Raw genomic sequence first — 17,035 nt, 5'->3', positions numbered from 1 at the left:
AAGCCAAAAAGGCAACAGCGCACCTTTCCAATGCTTGGGACTTGGTTTGGTGTTTTAAACTCTTGTTGCATCTGGAGCTGCATCCCTAATATGAGCTTGGAGCTGAATGCTTCACCTGATGTTATGACATGTTTGGGTTGCAATTGGAGAAAGGCTTTGCCTTCAGTGCCACCTGCTTTTTCCTATTTAACAGGTAGGTGCTGTCACCTTCTCTGGGCAGGGTTTAACTCCTCAGAGCAGCTATTTAAATGTTGATAAGAAGTGAATTTTTCTGTAGGTGTTGGAAGTACTGAAAAATACTTGAACGTTTCTAAATGTTACTGCTGTCTGTTTGAATCAATACCAGATTTCCTAAACGTTTTAGAGAACTTCTTTCATTAAAAGCATATGAAAACTTCAGAAAAACAATTAAAAATACGCATGGTTATGTAAATTTATACTGACAGTCTAAGCCCTTTTTCTTAAAGCAAAAACATATGTGGAAAACTTAGCTCTAGGTCGTTTTATGAAGTGAAGAAGCTGTCTCTGCTAAAACTGAAAATATGGAGGCTCTGGACTCCTTACTGAAATGTGTTTATATTGCATTTCTTTTCCACTAAGTTTTCATCTCCACAGGTGAATGCAGCATGCAGTCATTTCTGTGCAAGGGGATCTGCATGCAGTTGTGTGTGTGACAGTGGCAGAGCAGTGGGTAAATGCTATACCTCCTAGTGGTTTGACAACTTCAGCTTCACAACAACCCTGTGTGGTTATACCTCCTTCAGGCAGGGGGTTATTACATGACACATTTTCTTCTTTTAAGAGCATTTTTTTCGCTGTGCTATATCGGGAAGGAAGGTGGTGGTTATACCCTATATTTATTTGTCAAATGTTACATTTTAGTGATAAGGAGGTCTCAAAATTTTTCCTGAATTAAGGCCTAACCATGCAGCTTCACTTAGGCAAGAATGCAAAACATGACACAACAGTCTGCAGAAATGCTCTCCACTCATGTTCCAGGTTAGCACAACATAAACATTCTTTAATTAGTTGCATTTAAACTGTTTCTGTTTGGGGATGTCTTTGAACAAGTAGTTCAGAGTAGGTAGTTATTGGTTCATCTTGGAAGCTGAGTTTGTTACTTTGCTCAGTAGCTTTATGGAGGAGAGCTTTTCAATATTTTCTGTCCTCTGCTTAGAATACACAGTTAAATACTGGTTTCCCAGTTACTAATGCTAATATCCATCGTAGGCACTTTCCCTTTCTTTGTTAGCAATTTATCACTTTTTTTTTCTTTTGCCTAGCAGAGGTGAAAAGGTTGTTAGAAACAGTTGTTTCTCTCCAATTGTTGTGGAGGCTTGTGGTTAGGCTAACAAATCAACATCATCTATATCAGCACAACACAGGACAATACCTGATAAGGTTACACAATGTGTTAACGTCTTTAAACTAGTGATCTAACGTTTATAGTTCCTGGATATTTGCAAGTGGTTAGAATTTAAGTTTGTGCTGTAGCAGACCCTTTGTGCTTCCCCCAGTTGTCACAGGCCTTGAGACTGGGACATCAAAGGCAGGCGGGAGCGCAACTGCCTTGACTCTCATCTGTAGTGAAAGGGCAGGAGCGCATCTCGCATCATCCGAACCATTAGTTACATAGATTTGACACCTGCAAGAGGTCTTTGCATGCAGAAATTGAGGAAAGAATTGCGTGTAACCTGAGGTGTAGTTCCTCACTCTTATGAAGACTATGCAGTCTTGCGGTGTTTTACAGGTATTTATTAAATGCTTAAGTAACAAGCACAATAGAGTAGAAGCTTCTGGAAAATAGGAGGCGTCCATATAAGTCAGATGAAACCCTGCTGTATAAACCAGTGAGAGCAACCGAGTATCAAGTAAACTGTAATACTGAGCTAAGTATTATTTGACTGGTACATTGTCTTTGTGTTGTAATTTATTTGATGTCTGAAGGCGAGTGAGACTTTCAGTACTGTGATAGTTTGGTAAATTGGGAGGAAATGGATATTTAATTTAATTTTCATAATGAGGTCAAACCAAGACAGAAAACTGAAGTGCAAATGGATGTGTTGTAGATGGGATATCAATAACTGATAATAGGCTATTTTAAGTATGCTTTCACTTAAAATGTCTAATGAAAAATCTACAATTTTATGAAGCAACTGTTGTAAGGCATTTGTAAGAATGCAAAAATCTGTGTCGCCTGCTTATTATTGAAGCCGTTTAGCACATTAGATGTCATTCCAGATTACTAGTTGCATTTCAGTTGAACTGGAAACAAATACAGATCAGTAATAATGTAATGCTGTGTACCTTAAGGTTAAATGTCTGACAAGACAACTAGCACTAATGGACTGTGACATTTTTCAAGCCATAGGTCTGACATTATTTGCTGTGTCAGAGCGAAACGTTTACAATGATCTAACTCCACATTACAGTATATTAAGACATAATTCTTTTGTCTTGCATGTGCTGCAGTTTTTCTGACTGCATCTAAATTCCACAGCAGCAGCTGGCCCACGTGTAAAAGCAGCATTTTCCGGATTCCAAAGAGCTCTGTGCTCCTGAGCAAGCAGAATTGATTATTTTTAATTCATGGAATTAGAAACCGGAGTGGGTTTTTTTGAGATGAAGTGTCCCCAGCTCCTTTTGTACCATGGCCAATACTGCTCTAAGTGGTATTTGGTTCAGTCCTGGGTGTCCCGTAAGGCTTCTGTTCAGTACATTGCAACTTTAAAACATGTGCTGCAGATTAACCTCCGTGAACGCAAACCCATGTAGTGCTACTGGTAGGAATGGCTTAGTATAAAGAAGGATGACAAACCCAGATCAAAAACTTTATGCCAAAGGTATCTGCTAAATTTACAATACTGTACCAGATTAGCTCTTGGAATATTTTTAAATATGCAAGATTTAAAACAGTATTTTGCATTAATGGAACTTGAATGACTAGGCTGATAATTGATAAGTACACCTGGATAGCTTCTAATTACGTTTAAATAATATGCTGTATTAAGAACTCATTAAAGAAATAGGTAAGAATTAGCTATTAGGGGCGATTTAATGAGAGATGGTTTCAGTGTCCTCATCTCATAAGGGCTCTTTTTACATATACGGCTTTGTTTCTAATATTAAGATGCTTCCTCTGGCTTCTGTTTATCTATTTTCCCTTCTCTTATTTTCATTAAGTGCTTATAGTTCTGATTAAATTATTATGAATTTTTGTATTCTGCCCCTATCAAACAACTTGTAATGCACCAATGCTTTTCTGCAGTTTTATATTTTGTGACACTCCCTTCCAGTGGCTAAGACAGGAATTTGAAAAAATATTGATTTTGGTAACGTAATTTTCACCGAAGTGATATTTGGGGTTTTTTTTATAGGTTGGATTTTTTCCAGGTTCAGTCTTTTACTATTCCTCTTGTAGCATGGTTGTGTATGTATTAGTGATGCAAAACTTCATCTCACAAACTGACAATACAGTGATAGCTGATGCTGGAGAGTATATGAAAATAAGTTTAGCAATGGTATAATGCTTTATACATTCCAAGTAAATCCTAAGAGACTATGAACCCATCACCAGACAGATTTAAAATGTAAATGCTGTCCTGCTTTATCAAGTGAATGACGATGAAGTGTATAGTCATGGCAAGATGTATCTTCAATAAGGTTATTATTTTACTTAAAGCAACACTTATAAATCCTTCAGAGGAAAGAAAAAAAAAAAAGATGAATTTCAAGAGAGGAGCGGGACGAACGGGGCCACACGCTGCTGCTGCCGGCAGCGGGCCTTTCAGAGGCGATGGTCGCTACCGCCCGCCCCGTTACGCATGTGGCTGCCGGGACGGCCCCGGCCCCCCAGCCCCGCTGTTCCGTGCGTCTCCACTCAGCCAAACCCGGTTCCTCCGCGCTCGGTTGCCCGAGCGGCCCGCGCTAGCTGGCCCAGGGCGAGTTGCGGGGCCGCTCCCCCGCGGGCCGGGGCTGCCCGGCACCTGCCGCCTCCCCGGGGCCGGACCCGCTCACGGGCGCTGCGGCGGAGAGACGCCGCGGGGCGGCGGCGGGGGCGGTGCTGCCGGGCCGGGCTCGCCCCGTGACCGGCCGCCCATCGGCTCGGCAGGGGCGGGGAGGGAGCGAGCGGTGTAAACAAGGGGGGCCGGGGCTGGCCTGATGTCAGCGGGTCACATGGAGCCTCATATGGGCCGGGGGATGGCGGGGCCGCGCGGCTCTCCGCTGGCAGGCGGCGGCGGCTGCTGCTGCTGAGGCAGCGGCGGCGGCGGTGGTGGTGGTGGTTCACGCCGAGGGCCCGGCCCGCCTCCCCTGCCCGCCTCCTTGCCCGCCGCGCTCCGCTCCCCGCCGCTTCGCCCCTGACAAATGATGTGTTTTGTGCTCGCCGCGATGAAAGGTAGGCGCAGCCCGCGGGAGCCGCCGTGCCGTGCCGCGCCGCGCCGTGCCGCGCCGCGGAGAAGCGGGGAGGCCGGCCCGGGAGCGATCGGGCCGGCTGGAGTTACGGTGCTCCGTGGCCTCTCTCCTGCGAGCGCCGGTGCCGCCGCTCCGCGTCCCGCCGGTGCGGGGCGGCCTGCGGGAGCCTGGGCCGGGGAGCGGCGCTGCCGATGCGGGGACCCGGCTGGCGGCCTCTGGAGCAGGGGCAGGTTTTGAGGAGCTCTCGGAGGGACGGAGCGGCTCGGTCCTGCCCGGCGCTGCCGCCGTATTGCGGTGCAGTCGGCCGCGGAAGCCCCGCGGAGCCGTAACCCCGCTGCACTTTACACGGCCGCTTACAAGTTAGAGGGGAGAGATAGCTTATCTGCCAGAGCGGCTTTTCGAAGGAAAAGGTTATGATTAGACGTGGTTGGAGTTGCATAAAGCGCAGCCGAGCTGTCAGGTCTCTGCACACCCTTGCAGAAAAGACGTACTGTAAAATCTGTCTTTAGCAAAGGGGAAAAGAACGTGCAGCATCCTGTAGGTAGCCGATGGGGCTCAATGCCATCCTCAGAGGTAGCTGCTCGCTTTTAAAAGGCTTTGAAACAAGGGGAAAAACTAGAGCTACTTAGAGATATATCTTTTTTTTTAATCTAAAGTTTTTTCTACTTGCTTATCCAAGTCCTTAATGAGGAGCGATGTCCGAGTGAGGAAAGTCAAATGAAGTTTTTGATGAGAAATCAAAACTTCAGAGATATGTCTTCAGTATGCCATGTTTCTTAATAAAATAAGGTCAACAGCAGAACTTTGCATTGCAGCATTTTTAAAGTCATAGTAGTTTAAAAAAAACCTCTAAACACACTGTTTTATTTAAACAGGATATTCTTTAATAGTAATCTAAAGAATGCTACTGCTGATACTTGAATTTAATGCCCCCACAAAAATACTCAATCTGTACCATTTAAAGTATTTGAGTGAATTTTGTAGTTAATTTTTCCTTAAAAAAAGAGAAAAACTTGAAAAAGAAGAATTAATCCTTCTACAGCCAGAAACTATTTGGTGTTTTTTTTCCCCACTTCGCAAGAGCAGTAGGTAATATGCATCAGTAACACCATCGTGTTTGAGGCTCGGTAATTTTCAATTACTAGGCTTCCTTTCCTTCTTGGAGAGAAGCTTATGTGAATAAAAAGAAAAGCACTATATTCATTAATGATTAGCCATGCTGAATGTATTTGGCAAGAAAATGTAATTAGGTTGGTTCAAATGTTTGCATCTGTAACAAAAGGAAATGCATTTTTTAAAGTGTGAACTATATGGATGCTTTAGCAGTCCCTTAAAATTCCATGTATTGTGATGAGACAGTTTTTCAGTGTATCCCTTAGCCTGATAGAACCATGAGATTAAATAAATATTTTTTTTAAAGTACAAAATTTTAACAAATTGGAAGGTATAATTGCTTTGTATTCTTCTGGAGAGAGACTTCAGTTGCGTTGTGAAAGAGTAGGCAGATGATTTGCACCAACACAACTTTGAAATACGTTTTTCACTCTCTTGGAAGTTTCATTTAAACCAATTTCCACACTGATGTAAAATCTTGGAGCCCAGGTTTTGGGTTTTAAAGTCTAATTCCTAGTGGTTGTATTACACAAATACTTAGGTCTTTGTACTTTTTACAGACTACTTCTGTGGTACCTTTCATTCCTGTTTTGCAGTACTTAATTATCTAGTGCATTAGAAAACTTCCTTGTTTTCTTATCCTTTTTCTGTTTTGCTGGACAGGGTTCAGCTGGAGGAAACGTGGTGTTGTTTGCCTTAATGTGACCTCTGATTGCTATGAAATAGTAGATCCACAATCCAATATTGTGATTTGAGAGAAGTGGACCAGTAGCACAGGGAATGCAATTTTATATAACATCAAAGACACAAGGGAAAAATGTAAAATGTGTAGGTGAACTGAATGTTTTATTGATTCTTGGTGCTGTAGTGGTATATTTTGGGGCTTCTGATCAGGAGAATATGGGATTATACAGATTTCCTTTTTTTTTTTTTTTTTTAATGAAAAAGAAGAGTATAAATTCCTTTCCTATTGATGTTTAGGTGCCCCACATTGATATCACGTGAAATTAAATTGTAAGTTGTATTTTTCATGCAACATAATGTTCTTGAAAACATGCTTGCTTTACTTTTGAAAAATGCTTGGACTTTCAGAGTGTATGCAGGTTTGAATGAGTAAGGATTTTGCCCGGCTGGCTGCACATCCATAGCTGGAAATAGACTTGTCCAGTGAAGTGGCTGGACTTGTCCTTAAAACAGGCTGCACGATAAGAAATGTAACTTTCGGATTTCAAGCAGAGAGGAAAGAGGGGTTTTTCCTATTTCTGAGAAAATACAGAGTGGTGAAACGTCGAAGTTCATAATGACTAAGTGTTTTGTAGATTGATGGCCTTTTAAAAAATATTTATCAGCTGTTGCAAGTCTTTGTAGAGGCTTCAGGAAGCCTTGTGTTTTTAGTTTATAATATATGCAGGTCAGTTCACTGGCTGATAGCTTTAAGGCAGTGTGCAACTTTATGTACTTACCAGTAAAAGTTTGCAAAGAAATCAAATAATTTTGCCAGTGTCTTAATTGGTGGAGATGCTATTTCTGCAAGAGTCTTCACTGGCAGAAGTTTCAAGGTTGACTTCAAGGAGAACAGGACTAAGGGCCATGAATTGATGAGCAAATACTCTGCGCTCGAATAGAAACGTGGGTTCAGTTGTTACGCCGGTACGTAACTGGAGGTGAGACAGAGGGAGCTAGATTCAAAAGTGTGGTATTTTACTGGGTTTTGGTACCTACTTTGTAGAGAGACAGGGGTGAATCAGGCCTGGTGTTGGTAAGAGCTGAAGTACTTGTCTTGTATCATGATCAGGCCTGGACGGAAGGGTTCAGTTTACTGATGAGTTTATTCAGCGTGAAAGTGAACCTGGCAATGGTTTTACTGTCCTTCACGTGGACATTTGTAAACAGAGATTCATGGGCAAGTAAATGTCTGTTTTCTGAGCTCTTTCTACTGGCTGTATTTACTGTCAAGGTAGGATTTGAACCACTAATCCTGACTTTTGTTGTGCAGACATCACCAAAGTTGCATTTGTGCGGGTTAGACCACATGAGTAGAATCAATAGTTACTTGGTTGGAAGGAAACTTGTTTCACTTTGGGGATCTGTGCTTGAATAGTTGGAAGTCTGATTAGTCTTTGGACTGACATTGTCTCCGAATGAAAACTCAATCATTTAGAAGTACCTATTTAAGGAAATAGGTTATGTTGGCTTCCTTATCAGTGCATGTGGTTTTTGGATCTCACTGTATTTTTCTGACCACCCAACGTGCAGCTGAGCAGCTCAGCAGGATTTCCCTTGTGCCCGGCGGGAGCACGCTCTGCTTGCAGCCACCTGCAGGCTCCGGGCTCGGCAGAGCTGGGTGGCTCTGAGGCTGACTGTCCGGCCGTCTGTCCGGGGATTTATGCAGTACTGCTTACTGTGAGTGAGCTTTTCTGAGTCCGTCAAGCCTGACCTTCTGACGTGGTTTTTTGTCATGTATCTTGGCACCAACCTACCAGCGCGTTGGTAATTACTGTGTTTTTCACCAGTAAACAATTGCCTATGGAAAAATATCTTGTCATAGGTTTTGAAAAAAGTTACTTCATAAACTGAAGTATGTTTAAATTTGCCTTTACTGTGGCACTATTGAAAGTTAAATCTAATTTAGCAAATGCCTTGGTACAGAATTCTGTTGACTAAATATTAACAGAATCTGGCCTTTGGAATTGCTAGCTGAGAGGCTGTTTTCTTGCTGCTTTAATTTCATAGGACTGATCTGAATGACTTACTTGTACCTAAGACGTTCACAGGATAAGATTGGTTTGAGGTTTATTGCTGAAATGTGCTTTTCAAGGCCTTTGAAAGACTCTCAAGATTTGTAAGTAGAAGAAGAGGAAATCTGTCTTTATGTCTCACTCTGTGGTAATCAAAGGCGGTTGCACGCTCTGTACAAGTCTCACTTGGGGACGCTCCTTTCAAGTGTGGAGAATCTGTACGTCCTGTTTAAGTCAGCGAAAACTGTGGGTGCTGAACATCTCACTAGATCAAACTCTTTAAACTTTCGTACAGCTTTTTGCTAGCTAAAATGATGACCCTGTTCCAACTGGCTGGCAATACAATCTTAAAAATATTTCTTCTAGGATGATTCTGTATAATTGGGGCAAAACTGAAGTGGTGTTTGGATACCACACAAGGACTTCCGTATCCTTAAACAAAATAAAAAATCCCCGAGGGGCTGAGGCTGTGGAGGTGGGTGGTCAGGCATCGCTGCTGTTTGGGGTGTGGGCTCTGCACAAATACGAAATACCATGTTCTATCTAGTGAGCTGATGTGAGTGGTGGGGGGGAGGTGGCAGCTGGTTCAGCATGTGTGATGCAGGGTGCTGGTCTGAGCTCGGCATGGGGAGCTGAGTGTTTGCACTGGCATTTATTAGTTCAGGGAGTAGTGTCTGGAGACCTTGGTCGAGAACTGAGTTCTCTTTTTATCGAGTGCTTCCCCAAGATGTATGAAAAAATCTGATTTTTTTACTCATTTAGTATTACAGAGGGCCTTGCATGTTTGGGGTTATTTTTAGGATGATGTAGCGCTCAATTTTAACCTTAAGCGGTTTTAAATCTTTCTTGCTTCTCTTGCCTACAACGCAATATAGAAATGATCGCTATCATGTACTAATTACTGGCAGGGTTGTTAGTATTTCATCTTCACTACACAGCAGATTTTTAATCTGCTGTATTTGTTTACTGACTATAGGTACTAAATCAAAACTGTCAAATCTTTGTGTCTTTCCTGAGTAGATGCTTTGTCTGACTTTGCAATTCTCTATCTAGTGTTAGTGGAAATTGACATGCAGTGTGTTCATGACTTTTTTCCTTTGCATTCCCATGAGATAAGTTTTAGTAGTATGCAAAATAACTGTGTACGACAAGAGTTAGTTATTACAGCCACACTTGATACATTTCAGAATGTTACGGGGCTTTTTATTTGCAATGAGAGAAAAAATTAAATGTCCAGCTTCCTTATATTTATCTGTGAGCTGTACTTACAGCTGATAAATCCTGAGATCAAGCAAATAGTAGTTCTCTCCTTTTGTGATTTGTCTTTTCCTTGAGGACTGATATCCAAGGGATGTGCACATAACTAACGGTCCAGAAAGAGTCTCCTAAGCCTCTTGTTCCCTTTTGAAGTTTTTTTGTTTGATTTGGGTTTTTTTGGCAACAAACATTAACAGGGGAGGAGAAGATTTTGTCCTTCAAGAATAGCTATGTTATGATAAAAAGGTGTCTCTATACAGTACAGACCTTTCTGTTTCTTGGACGAAAAAAAAAACAACCCACAAACCAAAAAGTTGAAGCAGAACGCCTTGTTAGGGGGTCTGATGAACTTTCTTATGCTTCAAACTGTTTTAAAGGGAGCTTTGCCTGTGGTTAACAAAGCCTTCAGTTTGCCTAGTTTTTTCCACTTTTCTTGCTAGAGGCATTTAGTCTAAGACGTTCTGCAAAAACAGGTTGGCAAGCTTGCTGCAGTTTCAGGCTGCTTCCCAGTTGCCTGTAGCTTGTGTTGAGCACGCCAGGGAGTAACTCGGGGCAGCGGTGACTCACGGGCTGTCGCTGTTCCCCTCTCCAGAGAGGGGTTCATGGCAGGGGGGAGCTCGCTGACACACTTGGGCAAGCACTGGGCAACTTTTTTTCTTCTTGATGTCGAGGAAGGTGAAGCCTTCATGCTGACTGGAGCAAACAGGTATCCAGGAAGATCAGAGTCCAGTGTTGTGAACGGTAGGGCATCTCTTGCATCCTACCACCATCAAACCATGCCTGTTTATTTGCTGCTGTTCCTGCATGCAGCTGCGTGCAGTTCATCTTAGTGTGAACTTGCACAGCTCAGCAGCGCTCACTGCTGCCACCCTTCCCATACAGCCTGGCTCCACCATGCTTAAGCAGTTGACTTCAGTAAGGTCACGATGTCAGGGTATGTTTTGTTTTGTTTCCTATGTGGTGGAGAGTGATGCAGGACCCAGAGCCTGTGGCTCCTCTGTTTGTGTGATTCCAGCCTGTGGGCCTTTTGTCATGCGACATGTGTAGCCATCTAGGCTAAAATCAATGTCGGGAGAAGTATAATCATCCTAGTTTTCATTTTAAGAGCATTTATCTTAAAGCTTAATTAAAGCTACTTGGATGTAAATAAGTCTAACCTCTTCACTTCTGAATAATGCAAATAGAAAAATCAGCATACTTATAGGGTATCAGCCATGTAATTATTGTGTAATGTTTGTGTTCTTTGAAATATGGTACTATTTATTGTCATGGAATCCTAGGACAGGGCGCTTCATAAAACCAACTGCATGACTCTTTTATTTATGCACTTTAGAAGAAGTTGATCATTCTGAAAGGTAGAGGGGGTAGAAAAGTGACATTAAATCTTTACATAGACACATGCACTGTGACAGAGGGTTGGTCAGAGTGTTCCTTCACACTGAGGTGACCACAAACTGGAGTTTTGTCTCGTTGACAGAGTACAGTGGGGCACATTCCTGTGTGCCAGGATTGCCTTACACTGGCTGTTGGTGGTGCTCATCAGAGGTGCTTGGGTGCGCTTGGGCCTCCTGCCACCTCTGCTCACACCTGGTATGTTGAGAATGCTTTCTGCACTGTCAAAATAAGGAGAAGGTCCTCTCACCATTTGCACACACAGACTTATGCAATGTGCTGTTCCTTTAGTATTTCTGAAGTCCTAAAGACTTTTTTGTTCTTGCTCTTATTTTGTAAACTGCATGAAAGAGAAACTTGGGGAGGGATGCAGTGTGGCCATGGCTTCCGCTCCCAGCTTTCGCAGATACTAAGAACTGATATATTTGGTTCTGCTGGTGCCTTGACCTCTCTACCCCAGAGGCAAAGGGGGAGGCATCTGAGGTATTGAGGTTTTCTATATACCAAATTACACAAGTGAGGCGGAGTGGGGTTTTGAACTGCTTTAGTTAAATAATCTTAAAAGACTGGGTGGCATACATGTGAAATGTGGTTGAAAGCCATGTTTGTTTCAGCTGACTTTTATTTTGGACAGAATTGTCTTAGTTTAAAATAGTAATTTCAGAATGGATGAATCGTAACAGTAGGAACAGGATTGTATGTAGGGCCTCAGGTTTTCAGTCTCCCCTGCAGTTTGAAAGGGGATAGGGCTCTGCTCAGACGTGTGTTTGTGGTACTTCATTTCCACCACTTTATCCAAAACACCAGGAAAGTCACAATTGGCTCAGCAGTTTTCTCTCTTCCTTCAAGAGACAATTTACACTAGTACAATTTACACAATCCAATCAGAAATCAAGTTCTTATTGTGTATGCCACTTAATTCACACCTCTTGTGAATGCCGACTGTTCTATTTGCCAGGGGTCTTAGGAGTTGGTGCTGTGCCATGGGTTAAGTGTACCTAAAACTTATATGAGCTTATGATGAGCTGACTTAATTCTGAGGAGAGAAGCGTTCTCTTGTCCAGCCTCCTCTGCTGGGCCCTGTGCCTGGTGGGACATGACTGGAAGTGTCATTTACCTTCTCACCCCAAAAGGAGGATAAAATCTCTCTAAGCCTCTGGTGCTCATTGCCTGCAGCCCTTAGTCTAGGTAAAGTGTAGAAAGCTGGTGGAAAGTGATCCCTGGTAATCAGAATATCTGGAGTTTCCTTTCTGTACACAGGTATTTGCATGCTGTAATTCTGACTTACATTTGAATGGTATAAATTGCTCTACTAGTTGACAGGAGCAGCAGTAGCTGCTGTCTCCAGTATCAACTGTAATGTTAGTCATAATGGGTGCGTTTTTTCCATTCAGCTGAATTAATTAGCTCATCTTTGTATTTGGTTTGGTAGAGTAGTTCTTGTGAGAAAACACTCATTTTCTAGTAAATTTATAGTGATTACTTGGAGCTCAGTTTGGGAATTAATAAACCCATCTCCTGTACTGCAGAAGACTGCTTGTGGATTGCCACTGTTTTTTCTCCTCCTTGGACTAGCTCCTTCTAGTTTACTATAGAAATGTTTGCATGCTGGGTGTTATATCACTAACCAATTTTGGAGAATAGAAAAGTAAGTGAAACTACTGTTCACTCTCGTACATCAGACTGGAGCACTCCAGGGTTTTGGTGGTGGCTTTTTAACTGTCGCTGCAGCGTCACCTCTGCCACGCAGAGAGGGGCAGATTGTTAGTGGTGGTCTGGAGTAGCTGAACTTATGCGCAGTGTTGTTTTCCTTCAAAGTGGCACTCCTTGCGATTGTTAGATTGACAGAGGTGTATTGTTTAAAGCTTTGGGTAGAGTTTTTCTTGTACTGTGGGTGTGTTATTGGATTAAAAGAAGTATTTGCTTAAAATCTGAGTACATAAAGATGTTTATAACTGCTGGATAGATTCTTGTATCAACAGATAATAAAAAAACCAGACAGGTTAATTAAAGAGCCAGAGATGTTTCATTTGAGAAACCTCATATACATAGGCGCCTTCTAAACGGCTGAGGAAGACAGGCTGAGAGCGTTCCTCCCTCCTCAGATGCTCCCCAGCGATAGCAGCGCCAGCAGCAGCGGCTGGCAGCACCTGCGGCGGCGGGGCAGGGCGCTGGGCTGGTGCTGGGCCAGGGCAGGGAGCTCAGGAAGGGAGAGGATTTTCCTGTCGTTCTCTTCAAGGAGGATCAAATTCTCCTTCCTGCATCCTGCACAGGATGCTTAGATGGAATCTCTATGTAAAACAGACGGTGTATCTTTAAACTAGCTGGCTTGGAGAAGGGGCATCAGTAGCATTACTGGTTGTGTTTTGGAAACCTAGAGCTCAGTGTGGGAAGCATTCCCTCCTGTCTGTCGCTGTTCCAAAATATTCTAGTTTTCTTCTGATGTTTTCCCTCTCAACCACACTGTTTATACTTACGGAAGGGAAAAAATAGCCAAACACAAAGGTCACTCTAAAGCGCAGACCTTCTGAATGGCAAAATATCCAAAGGATTTCTATGCTTACCATTGATTTAAGAACCAGTGCGAAAGTGCTGCAGAATGGAAACTCTTTTATATGTCTCACAGTGGCAGCTCTAGCACGTCCTGGTGGTAAATTTGCACTTTGTGACATGCTTTTCCTGCCAACGTTGATTAGTGTTTTGTCACATAAGAATCTACCTTTGTAATTTAATTTGCCTTGGTACTGTCAATCTAAAATTTTATGTATACACCCTGCATTATGAAAAACTGTGGTGCAGAGGCCGGCTCTGGCAGTCCCTGGAGTGTAAGCTGCTGGAGCCCGGCAGAGGAGCTGGGGAGGCAGCAGTACATGCTTGCCCTGGCTTTACACTATTGCCAGTGCAACTGCTCCTGGCCACTGCTGGACTCCAGGCACTGGCCCAAATTATCGTAAAGACACTGAGGAAATGCACACTTGACTAGGTAATTATACTTTGTGTTAAATCCATTCAGATATATTAGCTAATGCTTGTATTAATTTGTAATACTTGAAAAACCTGATCACATCTTGGTTTTCAATCAAGTTATCATTCCAGAAGAGTAGCACAATTCTTGTGGAAATTCTGAAAACAAGTTACTAAGAAATCTGACTCATAAAGCAAGTGCCTCATGAAATTTGAATGTTTAGAAGGGAAAATGACTGTCAGCTCCTCTTGTAAGCATGCTAGTTGCAATAAAGTATAAAAGTTCAACATCAAAGAGATCACCGCTTAGTCTGTGGCATATTTGTACATCAAAGAACAAATACAGGACAAAAGGAACTGTACAGAGATACAGTTCAGCCTTGCAGAGAGGTCCCCGTGGAATGCTAGAGAGAGCTGCTTTCATAACGTGGCAATTATCTCTGGCACATCTTCATTTCTGATTTGGGGAATAGGTAAGATGAAGAATTAAAAGCAGTGTCCCAGAACCCAGTCGTGCCAATGTACTGGGTCAGAGCGTCTGAGCTTACATGATGTCAGCGGTGCAGTTTCGTGTGCAGTGTGGCTTTAGTGTGTCACCCCGGGTGACAGATGGGGAGTGTGCGTGCAACACTGCCGTTTCACTGGGTACCAGAGGATGGGCAAAAGGTACGGAAAATGTGTAAATGAAAGCTACGTGTCTACTTTTGGATTTCTTTTTTTTTCTTAATATATTATTCTGCCTGTGCTCACATGTTGTATCATGTTGCTGAAGAGCCTGTGGAGTCTCCATTCTTGGAGATATTCAAACCTTGACTGGACACAACCCTGAGCGGCAGCTGACCCTGCTTTGAGCAGGGGCTGCACCAAGCAATCTCCAGAGGTGCCTTCTGGCATCATCTCTTCCATGATCTATGAGAATAACACTTCTGTAGTATGGCAGTTATCTACTTACGTTTTTAGTTACGACCCATCCCAATACAAGAAACAGTTTGGCCAAAACCGTGACCAGCTCCAGCACACCACAAGTCCACCAAACTGGTTTTTGTCCTTTTTGAGCTTTTGTAGTGTGGAAGCTGGATGTATTTTTGCAGATTTGGGCTTTTAGTAGTTTGTTGTGAACATGTGTGTTGTGCTCGTGTAGAGGTTTTTTGTGGGTGGGCATTTTTTGGTTGTTGTTTGTTTCTGGATTTGTGGGTGGTTTTTTTGTTTGTTTTGTTTTTAAATCCTGAATTCTCCCTTAAATTAATGAGAAAGTTTGTAGATGTGCTTTAGAACTAAAGAAAAGTAATCCTGGGTATCTAGAGCACATGTCATCTTTCAGAACAAGACAGGGCATGAGAAATTGATCACAGAAAATTGCTGGATTGCGTTGTGTTGAAGGCAGTGGAGACTTTGCAATTAATTTGGATGTATCTGTTTTAATAGTAAAATGTAAAGTAGGTCACATCAGTTCTTCAGTTCCAGTCTTTCTTCTTCATTTGTATTTCTTGTCTAGAAGTGCTGACTGCTTATGTGGTGTATAAAAATGTTAATCACAAAATCCAGACTAAATCTGCATTCTCCAAAGTTCAAGTGTGCTTGGATCAACGGTTTTAATACCAGTTTCACCTTTTATAGAGCTAGTATTGTAAGCAGACTCTTATTTCTTTTACTTCAGAACTGAAAATAGTTACAGTCTCATGGAATCATTAAGAAATACAAAGGTTTCTGTTAAAAACCCCAGGGAAACCTGATTAGGCATACTCCTGTATAATTAATTGATGTGCTACTGCTCTTAGAGAAGTAGTGCATCAGTAAACAGAAGTCAGAATGTAAGAGGCTAAGAAGTACTGCTGGGAATTGTGTAAAGACATCAAGGCTTGAAAACAATTTGGGCACCTCAGGAGACAGCAGTATTTGCACTTGGTGGAAGGATAGAGCTCTCCGGTAGGCCAGGGCAGAAGAGCTGAAAGCTCAGGCTTGCGCTTAGCACTTTGCCAATGCAACAGCTGTAAACACCTTTGATATTACTGGTCGCAATATTCTCTGCTACCTTCAACCTGATGTTTTGATAGTTCCCTAGACTACATTCTTATATTTTTAAAGCAGTTAATTGTTGTTAAAACATTCCTTTTGTTAATAGGGTTCTTTAGATACATTAGTTCTAATAATTAGGTTGGTGTTTGAGATATGAACTGGGTCGCTGATTTGTGTCATTGTTTGTCTCCTTTGCTTTGAGGCCTAGAAATAATTGTCAGCAAGTAGTCTGTGTCTTTGGAAAAGTCAGGGTCCTCTATAACGTTGCTGAAGAGATGCAGTACCTGTGTATATAGAGATCAGGGTGGATGTGGTGATATGTGAATGAATTATTCTTCCAGAAATATGTTTAAAACGTGAATCAAATCCTTTACTGGAGGCCTATTTCTATATCTATTGCCACGTCCTGTTGATGGGGAGAAATGAGCTGTGCTTGAAGAGCTTTATCGACTCCTTGGCTTTCCCTGGAACTTGCAATGTGCTGGAGTCCTCATGATACAGGGGCGGTGGGGAGAGCTGAGGGCGCTGAACATGCTGAAATCAAAACTTTGCTCTGGAAATTATAATGGTTGATTGTAAATAGTGACCATTGTTCTCCAGCAAATGGGGTGGCTGTGCGTGCCTTGCCATGAGAAGTTAACAGCAGTGTGTTTGGACTGTGCTGGTAGAAGAAGGTGGAGGTTTCCTCACTTGAGCGTGTCAAGTCCTGGCCTGCTGGCTGGCACAGAGTGTGTTTGGAAGAGATGTAAGCTTTACATTTTAGAAAGGCTAATCAAATGGGTTCAATTTATATGCTAAATTGAAGAAACTTTTGAAAGCGTTTACTTTTGAATCTTTAAGAAAACAAAACAAAACCAGCCAACTAACTCTTTAGAGTCAATTTTTTCCCCCTTTAAAATACCTGAATTGTCAAGTTAATAGCTTGTTATTTCAGAGAGTGTGTGTACACATGTGTACACAGGGAGAGTTTCCAGCAACTCGTAAAATCAAAATCCCAAAATGAAACGCTTTAATATATCTCCCCACCCCCATGGAACTGAATTGAAAAATTTCTTAGGGAGGTGCCAGCAAGAAATAATGTGTTGTTGTGTAGCTTAACTTCTTTTCTTGGATTGTTGCCGCATTGTTAGCAATTTGGTAAC

At 42.4% G+C, this 17,035-nt stretch overlaps 1 protein-coding gene across 2 annotated transcripts in view; it reads left to right on the top strand.

Moving 5' to 3' along the window:
- RORA (RAR related orphan receptor A) overlaps positions 1–17,035 on the top strand; it is a gene marked incomplete at its 5' end in the record, with an annotated part of 349,563 nt that overhangs the window by 282,913 nt on the left and 49,615 nt on the right. Inside the window, one exon of one of the 2 annotated variants that reach the window (XM_080351271.1) lies at positions 4,366–4,396. The exons of the other annotated variant lie outside the window; for it this stretch is intronic. Within the exon in view, the coding sequence (XP_080207397.1) occupies positions 4,366–4,396 (31 nt within the window). Of the gene's footprint in view, positions 1–4,365; positions 4,397–17,035 lie in introns of those variants that run through there. 2 annotated transcript variants of the gene reach the window in all.

Source organism: Nesoenas mayeri (genome assembly GCF_963082525.1).
Source record: "Nesoenas mayeri genome assembly, chromosome: 11".
Taxonomy (NCBI): Eukaryota; Metazoa; Chordata; class Aves; order Columbiformes; family Columbidae; genus Nesoenas; species Nesoenas mayeri.
This window is presented reverse-complemented; position numbering and strand designations above follow the sequence as displayed.